The sequence below is a fragment of the Convolutriloba macropyga genome, chromosome 4, assembly GCF_964194025.1.
Source record: "Convolutriloba macropyga chromosome 4, txConMacr16.3, whole genome shotgun sequence".
Classification (NCBI taxonomy): Eukaryota; Metazoa; Xenacoelomorpha; order Acoela; family Convolutidae; genus Convolutriloba; species Convolutriloba macropyga.
In genome coordinates this window covers 50,679,412-50,693,719 of record NC_134471.1, presented here as the reverse complement: position 1 = coordinate 50,693,719, position 14,308 = coordinate 50,679,412, and the positions used below count along the sequence as shown (strand labels likewise).

Here is a 14,308-nt window from a genome sequence, read left to right as displayed (position 1 = left end):
CTTTTAGAATTAACCTCATGAAAGTTGATGAGGATTGGTCCTTCGTAAGTTTTTTTGTAACTTCTGCATGTAAAGTTTTGTCATCCGGAAAAGAGTTCTCCTTAGAAATTTGAGAACTGATGCGCTAGTTTCTGATAGAAACTTATCAGAAGAGGAGCCGGCTTTATTTCTTCAATATATAACAAGTTCAACTGCGTAATTTTTGGGAAGCATAATTGTCATTTATGTGGAATGAATTATCCCTATTTGTATCAATGTATTAATGTCACCTTTCACAATAAGACAATAGGGATTCAAAAATTTCCGTAATGTCAATCTTTTTGACCAACGATTACACACTAAAAAAAGTTCAGGTAAATTTACCAGAACCAAGTTCAGGTAACTAGAAGTTCAGGTGAAGTTCAGGTGTAAAAGCACCTGAATACACCTGAACTGAACTTCAGGTAAATTTTCACCTGAACAAGTTCAGGTGTGGTTACCTGAAAATAACTTTTTTTGCATTCAGCAGTGAAACAACAAAAATTTAGCAGTAAACTAAAACACAATACAAATTCAGGTAGATTCAGATGTTTTTTCAGGTAAATTTACCTGAACTTTTTTAGAGTGTATTTTTTGACGAATTTAGGGCAATATGAGACATTAAGCTGTTTCTACTTGTCTTGGAAAGCGTCATAATTTGTATGGGTTTACCATATGTCTCGTTGCAACGGCGATATCGCAGAATATAAGAGTCTTTTGCTGTTCAAAATTTTATGACCGTAAATGCAATTTTCAATTATTCAGCCGTGCAAAGAGTAATAATCGAGCAAACAGCATTAATTTTGAGCTGATATTTCAGTTTTTGCGCTTTTCCTGTCGTTTCCCTGTAAAAACAAACCTCGCGAGGTAATTTTCAAACATCAATATCCTAAGAGCAGGTTTGCAACAGAAACCAACAACAAGCTGCAGGTTGTTTGTTTGTTTGCTAAATGGGAAAACAACAACACGGACAATAAAACGTTTCGCTGTGCTCTAATGAAAACAAAATTAACAGTAGCTGAAAAAAAGCTTCCCATAACAAGCACTAACGCTGCTACTTATACTACCCTTTATTGTTTTTATATTTTTGTTTTCTCGGTTCATTCACAAAAATTACAAAGTAAATGAATATTGAGAAACCCTCATTTTGTAATCTTGTAGCTGCCTTTCAAAATCCTTTCATCATCACTCGTTAACAAGAGTTCAAAGTGGAAGACATACAAGCATACAATGTTCTGAGTCAGAATTTGAACCTTGTCTTTCAAGAATTGCAAATTAGAGTTGACAGGAAGAAGTAAACAAGAATGTACGCTCTCCAAAATCATTTTGTTTTATAAACAAATTGTTTACTTTTCCAATTGTATACGAGTGTTAGATGACCACCGACAGTCAGCAACAGTTCGTGAGACCTGACCTTGGTACGTAGGTAGAATTTTATCATACTTTTCTATATATAAAACATCTTTTAACAGGACACAGAAAGCGCCTCAGTCAAAAGCCTCTTCTGAGCAATTTTTTGCATTTACAGTTCTCTTGTGGAGGTTACAGTTCTCCTGTTGACAAAAAACAGATACCACAACAAATTTTTTGAACGCCTTGATTTTGAATTGGAAAAAGCGGGAGAACAAAACAGTGATTGATCATTCATCTCTCAATAAAAGATATTTAAAGTTCCGAACTTATGTATAAATATAGAGTCGTGGAACATTAGCTCAATTCAGCTAAATCAGAAAACTCAACGAAAAAAAAAATAGAATTAAAAACAAAAGTCACAACAAAAATTTATTAAAATTGCAAATAAAATGATTACGTGAGGGGCATGGGGATGATATAAATTAGCAAGAGGAGTAGTGTAGCATGAGAGGGGAGCATAGGTTTCTCCAAAATTATTCGAAAAGTTTCAAACAATTTTTTACCATTTGCAATTCAATTTTTATCGGCGTATTGTTTTCGAAGGACACAGAAGACGAACCTTGGATTTTGGAACACATATTTGGTAGCCCTACGAATCTCACTTTGGTTTTATCATAACTAAAATGTTTTTAAGAGTAGTGAATAAAAGGGGTTACCAAACAACCACTCAACGCTAACGCGTATTCGTGCTCGATTGGTACCTCCCTTTTATCCACCACTCACATTCTCTCCAGTCGATGTCCCCAGATACTAGTTTAACTAGTGAGACCGTTTAAAAAGCACGTAAAACCAACTTGCAGAAATAAATTAAAAAAATACCAGCTTAACTCTAGAAAAGTTGTGTTTATTTTATAACTTAATATAATACTTGTACACATGTCCTTTGAAATGGTTTCTAGTATGAACAAATCTATATCTATGGAGATAAATACATAATGTTTATTTTGCTGATCTGAACCTAAAGTATAAAATATGTTTATAAACTTTGCAAATACTACAAGTTAAATATAAATCTGGTTTATCATAAAGTTTTGACAAATGTTCAATAGATTATTTTACTTTTACAACATCATTACATTATAACAAGAGTATTTTTTTCTTTACAATCATCAAAACACTCTTTCCACTTTTTTTTTCTTCATCTTTTGCATTTCATTTTCTCAATTTCCAAAAATCATGTTTTTTCTCTAATAAAATACAAGATGTATCATTCAACCAACAATAATATCACGGGTGTTAACCCCTGCCTTATCTGACATTTAAACTTTGAGACACGAAAAAAATTCATCAAACAAAATTCAAGTGATTAACATTTAAAAAGACTGCGAGAGGAGTATAATGAAGAAATTGGCTTTGAGGTTAAAGATGAAGATAATACCAAAGATAAAACTAATACTATTACTTAAGACAAAACAATCGATAATCTAAAACTATTACAAAAGAAAATATTATTACTATAGATAAAACTATAACTAAAGCTAACCCTTTTACTAAAGATAATACTAATACTAATGATAATTCTATAACTAAAGCTAAAACTAAAACTAAAACTGAAGATAATATCTATACTAGAAATAAGTATGAACGTAAAGATTGTAATGAAACATTTAAAAGTAAAGTAGCGCTAACTACTCACTCATATAGAAATAATAGATTGTATTTAGAAAACTATGAACAGAAGACTAATGTATAAACTCTACTCAGAACATGAGAGAATTTTATATTAGAGATAAGTATGAAAATTTCACTGACGATTTAGATGAGGCAACTAATAACTCATTAGGAGATATTAAAAACTGCATCCAGCACAGACCTCTTAAGAGTTTTAAGTCTAAGATTACAGCAGAATGTGAGTACAAGAAGAGATAGCATATAATCACCTGGGAAAACATAAATAATTTTAAGTTATCAAATTTTTATGCCCGAATAATCTAAAAAAAAATGTTCTCGAATAATTATCTCCAAGTGGACTTTTTTTCAATCTGACACTTTTGGGTTATTCACCATGAGTCTCACTTTACAAAGAAAAAAATAAGCAAATAACTTTGAACAGTTTTATTCATCTGAAGAACTTTAATTACTGGAGCTTTATCAAATGCATCTTTATCTACAGATGATTTAAAAGGGTTGACTAATTCAATAACTCAATTGATTACAATTTCTAAAGATAACAAAAGCAAACCTGACAAAACTGCTGAACACGAAATTGAAAATGGAAAACGAACAAATGCAGAACTCTTCCAGCTATTCCTTAGCAAATTTAGGAAGTATTTAGTACATTACGAGCATCAGGAAACACTGGACAGGTTTGAAGTAAACGTGCCAGAATATTTATCATTTTGCGATAAAGTGAGAAACGCTTTCAGTCTTGGTGAATTTGGGTCCTATCTAACCGCAGTCAACAATATGGAGGGAAAACTCAATCGATTATATCTGCTAACAATGTGTGACAGAGGATACATATGGGGAATAGTGAAACAAGCTCATCCTCACAAAATTACGGACAATCCTTGGAAACAACTGCTGAATGATAAAGGATATTCGTATAGGTCTTGGGCCATGCTACCATTCAACTATTTAGAGCTATATCAACTTTTCCCAAGCATGCAAAAGCTATCCGAGGAACAGTGAAACCGCTTCGCAGATTCCAGTCTCAACAGACTACTAATCGTAAAGAAAAAAGTTTCTAACAATGTTCATAGCAGAGCGTTTCAAAAATAGTCAGTTGCAATCTAGATGTGTGACAGAACTACAATTTTCATAATTTGAGTTATTGTGAATTATTTGTTGCTTTAAGTTTGATATCACCCCGCTAAAGGAAATTTAATTTATTTCATTTCATTTCCTTCGTTTTCAGTTATCACAAACCCTCCAATAGTGATAACACTCGTTAATGGTGAAATTACCCCCTCTAATTTTGATAACTCTCCTATTGAGTAAAACAGCATACTTAGTAAAACAGTTTAATTTAAAAAACTCCATTAAGATAGTTTACAAAGAAAGCTTACTTACTAGTCGTCTTCCAATAAAATTCTAACTACTGCTAAAAATTGATTAATAATAATATCATTTTCCCTTAGTTTAATAAAGCTTTATTACATTGCTCAGAGTTATAGCTAGCATTATGCACTTTTGCTCAGAATTATAGCTTGCATTATGCATTTTTTAACATAAGTTTTGCCAGACATTGCTTAGATGTGATTTCTTTTTTTTATCAAAAACTACCAAAGTCTTAGTAGTGTTACAATGAATACATGTTTTTACACCCCATCAATAATATAGATATATTCATCATCATCAGGGAACTTGCTTCGCATATCATCAATCTTAGCTATAGTCTCTTCACTATTCTGAGCACCAGTAACGGTGTCCACCCTAGCACAACTCTTAGCACTACTCTTTGCACTCTTCTCTTCAATAGTCTTAACACTAGTCCTGGCACTAGACTTAGCAATAGACCCAGCACTAGACCAAGTACTAGACCCGGACTTAGCACTAGCACTAGCCTTGCCTCTGCCCTCTGCCACATAAGTTTTTCTCTTCCCTCTGCCACATTGTCCAAAATATAGTTAAGATGACCAAAACTAAAATATTATATACTATCCACTTATTCTCTTTTTATAGTATGCTTTCCTTTTTTGTTTTAACTTTTTGTCTTTTTATTTAAAGACTCTTCATATAGTTTTTTTTACCTTATTTATGGGACTTTGTCTATGTTTCACCATCTTAGAGGCAGTTGGGGAACCAAGGGCGGTAGCCAGGGCCAGAGGCCTCTCCATTGCCCTTGTGCTCTCTTGGGTTATCATAATCACAACTAGCGCCTACTATACGTTTCAATTTTATTCTTTCCTCATTGTCGCTTTGCGGATCGCCATAACCATATGATCTGCCATTAAAAATTGTATAATTTCTATTTCATATTTTACTCACAACACCAACCATAAAACCAACTGTTCTCTTTTAGTTACCAGGAATCTTATAACTTTACATCACAACCGCTGAGCTAATTTTTCCAAAATTATATGAACCCCACCTCATACATTTCGCATTAATTTGTTCTTTTGTTAAAACATCATCTTGTACTTTAATTCCTCTAGACACAAGAAGTTTTTTGAAATAGAACTTAAAATTATCCCTGCAAAAAATGTTTCTATCAACAGGTTTTATCGCCACTAGTCTCATATATGAAATATTTCTATCTATTTTTTCTGTTAATTATCTCAAACTGTAGGTTTATTTTAATAAATTTATTTAGCGAACCAACCTTTGACTCATATACCACAGTTATATTTTTATCAACAATAATAATAAAAGAATTGTCACGAGTTTTAACTTTAATCACACCATAATTACCCTCTTACTACATGAGAATTAAAATACTGATTACTCAAATTATCATTTTTTTCAATAAAATTGCGTTTTATGCTAAATGTCTCTTTAAAATTTCAAAACATTGCATAAGAACTATCATTTGTTATATAAATAGTGCCAGTATTTTTCCTTGACAAGTTGTCTATTTGGGCTGGTTGGCGACACATTACTATCATTTGAGTATCATGATGACTACCTTCTGTGTATTAAAAAGTTATCACACTATTTTTGAAGATGTCTAATTTTGCTATTGTGAACTCCTCTATATCAAACATAGTATACGCCCGATACATAGTATACGCCCGTATGCGCCCCTCTATATCACACACAGTATAAGCCCGATCATCTGTTTCTTGATTCATTCAATCGGTTTTATCTTCATATACTTCTATTTTTTCTTATTTTCACCATCTTTTTCATATATCTTTCAAAACTGTCTAACAAAATAGGTCTTACCACTACCAGTTGAGCCATAAACAATAGTTTATTATCGAGACCTTTCATTTTCGAATTTCTTAATTTTGTTTCTGCAAATCCACCAAATCCTTCTTCAAGATTTTCATATTTACTTGGTATCGAGTCATGTGATACATAGCGAACTGCGGCTATAATTATAAGCCAAATAAAAGACTTCCTCTTTCAGTTTTTTTAATATCTGAAATTAAATACCATTTAAAATGATTATCCTAATTTTAAAGAATTTATTAATAATTGCGACATTCAGAATAAAGCAATGAACAATAATGAAATTGAGGATTTTGGCAAGAAAGATATTAGCCTAATTCCAATTGAAATAGTAACGCGAGACCGAACACCCAAAACAATAAGAGATGCAGAGTATAATATTATTATTAACTTACGCCCAACTGCTGATACTCATTGGTTTTTAGTCATAAAAAGAGACCACTAAAACCTTTTTTTAGTTAGATTTGGAGTAGAGACACCACTAAAATTTTTTACAGAAATATACTAATCTAGGCTCTAATGAAAGAATACAAGAAAATGATGAATCTTATTGTGGTGCTCTTTTTTATATGTGATGTATCTGATTGATCATGGGTATAGGATTAGTAGAGCACTAATGTTCTATTAAACCAATATAAGAATCCTACTATATATGATAAATGCTATTTTTTAGATTGTAGTTTTGCTGAAACATGGATGAAGTCCCATAGCAATAGAGATAGCAATAGCTATAGCAATAGCAATGATAATGTTTATAGTAATAGTCATAGATATAGCAATAAATAAAACAATAGCAATAGCATTGACAATGACAGTAACAATAATAAAGAAAATTTCTAAAGTAAAGACAATATAGATAGCATTAGCAATAGCAAAGAGCAAAATCTATAGAAATAGACATAGAATAGCAACACAAAATACAAAATCTATAGCAAAGACAAAATCTAGAGCAAGATCAATAGCAATAGCAATGGTGATGAAGGAGCGAGGCCCCACAACAAAAGCAATAGCAACTGCATTAGATATAGACACAGCAATAACAATAGCAATAGTTCTAAAATAATTTTATAATAGTGATTATTATAAAATTATTAATAATGATAATAATAAAAACCTGGAATCATGGTCCGAAGATAATGATATTAATGTTAGTGCTGTTTTCCAGAGAACATTACCTGTATAATATCGGGGCCTAGTGAATGTGGTAAGACATTCTGAATAAAAAATTTTTTATAGGTGAAATCTACTTTGATAAATTGTACCACATTGGTCCTACTGGTGATCTCATGTATAACTATAACAATAACTATAACTATAACTATAACTATAACTATAACTATAACTATAACTATAACTATAACTATAACTATAACTATAACTATAACTATAACTATAACTATAACTATAACTATAACTATAACTATAACTATAACTATGACTAAAACTATAACTATAACTATAACTATAGCTATAACTATAACTATAACTATAACTATAACTATAACTATAACTATAACTATAACTATAACTATAACTATAACTATAACTATAACTATAACTATAACTATAACTATAACTATAACTATAACTATAACTATAACTATAACTATAACTATAACTATAACTATAACTATAACTATAATTGAATATTGAACTAAGTGTAAAGTGAAACTTAAAACATCATCGCTAAGTCAATTGGTCTTCCTTGCTCAACTCATATACGGAAATCCATATATTCTATTCTTTACTTCAAATTTTTTTGATATAGCAGATTATTTGATATAATATTCATCAGGTATCCAGGTGGTTCTATTAGATTAAAAGTATGTAGTATATCTGTTTCGTTGCCGTTCTCTTTAACTCCTGATATAACAGTACAAGGGATGTTAATACTATATATGAAAAATTCTACTGTTTAGATTGTAGATTTGCTGAAACATGGATGAAGTCCCATAGCACTAGAGATAGCAATAGCTATGGCAATAGCAATGAAAATGTTTATAGTCATAATCATAGATATAGCAATAATAATAACAATAGCAATAGCATTGACAATGAAAATAACAATAATAAAGAAAATAAAGAAAATAATAAAGAAAATAAAGACAAAATCTATAGCATTAGCAATAGCAAAGACCATAATCTATAGCAATAGACATAGTAATAGCAACAGAAATGACAAAATCTATAGCAAAGGCAAAATCTAGAGCAACATCAATAGCAATAGCAACGGCGAAGAATGGGCGAGGCCCCATAACAATAGCAATAGCAACATCATTAGACATAGCAATAGCAATTGCAATAGAAATAGCAATAGTAGTAGTAAGAATGACGATGATGAAATTATTAATATTGATATTAATGAAGATCTAGAATCATGGTTATAAGATAATGAAATAGTTGTTAGTGTTGTGTTTCCAGAGAACTTTAGATTATAATATCAGGATCCCTTGAGTGTGGTAAGAAATGCTCATTAAAAAATCTAATTTCATGTAATAAATACTTTGATAAGTTGTTTATCATTGGTCCTACTGATGATCAACATGAAGGTGTAGAGAGTATGAATGATAAAGCAGATGTTGAATTTATTAAAGATACCAAAATCCTACTATATATGATAAATGCTATTGTTGATGTATAGTAGGATATTTTGTATAAGAATCCTACTATATATGAAAAATTCTACTGTTTAGATTGTAGATTTGCTGAAACATGGATGAAGTCCCATAGCAATAGAGATAGCAATAGCTATAGCAATAGCAATGATAATAATTATAGTCATAATCATAGATATAGCAATAATAATAACAATAGCAATAGCATTGACAATGAAAATAACAATAAAAAAGAAAATATCTAAAATAAAGACAATATCTATAGCATTAGCAATAGCAAAGACCAAAATCTATAGCAATAGACATAGTAATAGCAACAGAAATGACAAAATCTATAGCAAAGGCAAAATCTAGAGCAACATCAATAGCAGTAGCAACGGCGAAGAATGGGCGAGGCCCCATAAAAATAGCAATAGCAACAGCATTAGACATAGACATAGAAATAGCAATTGCAATAGCAATAGTAGTAGTAGTGATGATGATGAAATTATTAATATTGATATTAATAAAGATCTAGAATCATGGTATCAAGATAATGAAATAGTTGTTAGTGCTGTGTTTCCAGTGAACTTTAAATTATATTATCGAGACCTCTTGAGTGTGGTAATAAATGCTTATTAAAAAATCTAATTTCATGTGATAAATACTATGATTAATCGTTTTTCATTGGTCCTATTGATTATCAATATGAAGGTGTAGAGAGTATGAATGATAAAGCAGATGTTGAGTTTATTAAAGATTCAAAAGATTTGCCGTCGCCTTGTTGTTTGCCCAAACATTTATAGAAACTCATGATATTTGATGATGTGAAAGCTAAAGAACCAGTTACCAATGTGTATTTTTGTAGAATTAGACGTAATAAATAAGATATGGTTTACCTAAATCAAAATCAATTTTCATTAGAGAGAAAAAATGTAGGAGAAAACTGCAATATATTTATTTTATTTGAACAAAAATGTAATGTATTTCAATCAATACATCAACAATTTTCAACAAATATGAAATTACTTAAAAAATTTTGGTATAAAGTGTAATAAGGTACGGAGAGAGCTTACAGTTACATCGTCATCGATGAATCTAGAATAAAAAATACTAATGGTACGTTAAGAACTAATTGGTATAGGAGAGTTTTATAGTTTAATTAAAATTAAGACAAAGGCCTTTGTTATTATAGAATTACATACAGTGATAGTTATAGTATTGGATAAAGTTATAGTTATAGTATTAGCTATATTTATAGTATTGGCTATGGTTATAGTAATTGCTATAGCTATAGTATTAGCTATAGCTATGGTATTGAATGTAACTATAACTTTATCTATAACTATAACTATAACTAAAACTATGACTATAACTATAACAATAACTGATTATTAAACTAAGTGTAATGCAAAACTTAATACATCAATATTAAAGTCAAATGGTCTTCCTCGCTCAACTCATACATACACGAAACTCTATTTATTCTATTCTTTGCTTTGTAATACTTTGATATAGCAGATTAGTTGGTATAAAATTTATCAAGTATCCAGGTGGTTTTATTAGATTAAATTATATAGTAAATCTGTTTCATTGCCGTTATCTTTAACTCCTGATATAACAGTACAAGGCATTTTAAAAGTGATACAACTCATAATATCAATAATTTTTTTAGATGTATATTTACTTGCTCTTTATAATACTTTTTTAAATACAAGTAATGGGGCTATTGAGTTCTTTACACCAAAGCTCAGTGCACCTTGTTTTATTTACTTTCTACATTTCATTTTATTCTTATCTCATTCTATTATAACATTACCTTCAATTTCTTCTTTTATCAATTCTATTATTTCAGATAGTTCATATGCACCTGGTATAATAGTTGAATATAATATTGGAGTCCCATTATTATAAATGGGAACAGAAATATTGTTAGAAGGATTAGGAATAGCTTTAGTATTAATATTAGGACTAGAACCAGAACTATTGATAGGATAAATATGAGAACTAGAACTAGAATACAACTAGATCTAGGTCCATCTAAAACCACACTATCATATAAAATTGATTAATACTTTCATATACATTAAACACCGAGTTATAAACTTGCAATCTAATTAAGGCCATTCTCGTCGCATTAGGTATTGGCTTACTAAATTTAAATCTTTCTTTTGTAAAAGCCATAGATAAAGGAATTTCATTTTTGATTTTCAAATTTCGCTAATTTTTTTCTGCAAATGCACCAGTTTTTTCTTCAAGCTTCTCATATTTATTCGGTATCGAATCATACAAAATATAGCAAACTGCGGCCATAATTATAAACCAAATATAAGACTGCCTCTTTCATTTTTTAATGTCTGAAACAATATGTCATTTAAAGTTATTAAACTAACTTTTAAAGAACATAATAATAAATACGACCTTGAGAATAAAGCAATGAACAGTATTGAAGACATGATATATTGGCAAAGATATTAGTTTAGTTCCAATTGAAATAGTAATGTGAGACTAGACACGAAAACAGTTAGAGATGCAGAGTATATTATTATTATTAACTTACGCCCAACTGTTGATGCTCATTGGGTTTTAGTGATAAAAGAGACCACTAGAAGCTTTTTTTAGTTAGCTTTGGAGTAGAGACACCACTAAAATTTTTACAGAAATATACTAATCTAGGCTCTAATGAAAGAATGCAAGAAAATGATGAATCTTATTGTGGTGCTTTTTTTTTCATATGTGATGTATCTGATTGATCATGGGTATAGGATAACTAGAGCCCTTAATGTTCTATTTAACCAATATTAGAATCCTACTATATATGATAAATGCTATTGTCTAGATTTAGGTTTTGGTGAAATATGGATGAAGTCCCAGAGCAATAAAGATAGCAACAGCTATAGCAATAGCAATGATAATGTTAATAGTAATATTTATAGATATAGAAATATTAATAATAATAGCAATAGCATTGACGATGACATTAACAAAAATAAAGAAAATATCTATAGTAAGACATTATCTATAGCATTAGCAGTAGCAAAGACCAAAATCTTAAGCATTAGACATAGTAATAGCAACAGTAATGGCAATATCTATTACAAAGACAATATCTATAGCAACAGCAATAGCAAAAGCAATGGCGAAGCATGGCGAGGCCCCCCAACAAAAGCAATAGCAATAGAGTATATTATTATTATTAACTTACGCCCAACTGTTGATGCTCATTGGGTTTTAGTGATAAAAGAGACCACTAGAAGCTTTTTTTAGTTAGCTTTGGAGTAGAGACACCACTAAAATTTTTACAGAAATATACTAATCTAGGCTCTAATGAAAGAATGCAAGAAAATGATGAATCTTATTGTGGTGCTTTTTTTTCATATGTGATGTATCTGATTGATCATGGGTATAGGATAACTAGAGCCCTTAATGTTCTATTTAACCAATATTAGAATCCTACTATATATGATAAATGCTATTGTCTAGATTTAGGTTTTGGTGAAATATGGATGAAGTCCCAGAGCAATAAAGATAGCAACAGCTATAGCAATAGCAATGATAATGTTTATAGTAATATTTATAGATATAGAAATATTAATAATAATAGCAATAGCATTAACGATGACATTAACAAAAATAAAGAAAATATCTATAGTAAGACATTATCTATAGCATTAGCAGTAGCAAAGACCAAAATCTTAAGCATTAGACATAGTAATAGCAACAGTAATGGCAATATCTATTACAAAGACAATATCTATAGCAACAGCAATAGCAAAAGCAATGGCGAAGCATGGCGAGGCCCCCCAACAAAAGCAATAGCAACTGCATTAGATATAGACACAGCAATAACAATAGCAATAGTTCTAATATAATTTTATAATAATGATTATTATAAATTTATTAATAATGATATTAATAAAAACCTGGAATCATGGTTCGAAGATAATGATATTAATGTTAGTGCTGTTTTTCCAGAGAACATTACATGTATAATGTCGGGGCCTTGTGAATGTAGTAAGACATTCTGAATAAAATATTTCTTTATAGGTGAAATCTACTTTGATAAATTGTACCACATTGGTCTTACTGGTGATCTCATGTATAACTATAACAATAACTATAACTATAACTATAACTATAACTATAACTATAACTATAACTATAACTATAACTATAACTATAACTATAACTATAACTATAACTATAACTATAACTATAACTATAACTATAACTATAACTATAACTATAACTATAACTATAACTATAACTATAACTATAACTATAACTATAACTATAACTATAACTATAACTATAACTATAACTATAACTATAACTATAACTATAACTATAACTATAACTATAACTATAACTATAACTATAACTATAACTATAACTATAACTATAATTCAATATTGAACTAAGTGTAAAGTGAAACTTAAAACATCATCGCTAAGTGAATTGGTCTTCCTTGCTCAACTCATATACGGAAATCCATATATTCTATTCTTTACTTGAAATTTTTTTGATATAGCAGATTATTTGATATAATATTCATCAGGTATCCTGGTGGTTCTGTTAGATTAAAAGTATGTAGTATATCTGTTTCGTTGCCGTTCTCTTTAACTCCTGATATAACAGTACAAGGGATGTTAATAGTGTTACAACCCATATTATCATTAATTTTTGTGAAATGCATTTTTACCTGATTTATATAATATTTTTCTAAATGCTAGTAATGGAGCTATTGAGTTCTCTATATCAAAGCTGAGTGCACCTTCTTTTATTTCCATTCTACTTATCATTGTATTCTTATCTGGTTCTATTGCATCATTACCTTCAGTTTCTTCTTTTGTTATGTCTACTATTTCACATAATTAATATGCACCTGGTATAAAGGTTAAATATAATATTTGAATCCCATTATTGAAATAAGGAATAGAAGTAAAGTTAGAAGGATTAGGAGTAGCTTTAATATTTATTGTATCATTACCTTCAGTTTCTTCTTTTGTTATGTCTACTATTTCAGATAATTAATATGCACCTGGTATAAAGGTTAAATATAATATTTGAATCCCATTATTAAAATCAGGAATAGAAGTAATGTTAGAAGGATTAGGAGTAGCTTTAATATTTTTTTAGGACTAGAACCAGAACTATTGTTAGGATTAGTATTAGAATTAGAACTAGAACTAGAACTAGAACTAGGATCATCTGAAACCACACTATCATATAAGAATTGATTAATACCTTTATTTATATTAATCAACTATTTATAAACCGATAATCTAAATAAACCCAATCTTGTTGCATTAAGTTTTGGCTCCCTAAAATTAAATCTTTCTGTTGACTTAATCATTCTGAAGATGATTGTATGTCCTTCTTTAACTTCAGTTAAAGCTTTATGTATCTCTTGTAATTCATATAGGATTAAGTTGTTTGTCATCATT

General features: G+C 29.7%; 1 protein-coding gene across 1 annotated transcript in view; it reads left to right on the top strand.

The window, feature by feature from the left end:
* Positions 1–1,033: 1,033 nt before the first annotated feature.
* Positions 1,034–14,308, top strand: part of LOC142338488 (ankyrin repeat domain-containing protein 63-like) — a 112,036-nt gene continuing 98,761 nt past the window's right edge. Inside the window, exon 1 of the mRNA XM_075388264.1 lies at positions 1,034–1,436. Coding sequence (XP_075244379.1) covers positions 1,394–1,436 — 43 coding nt within the window. The 5' untranslated portion in view covers positions 1,034–1,393. The remainder of the gene's footprint in view (positions 1,437–14,308) is intronic.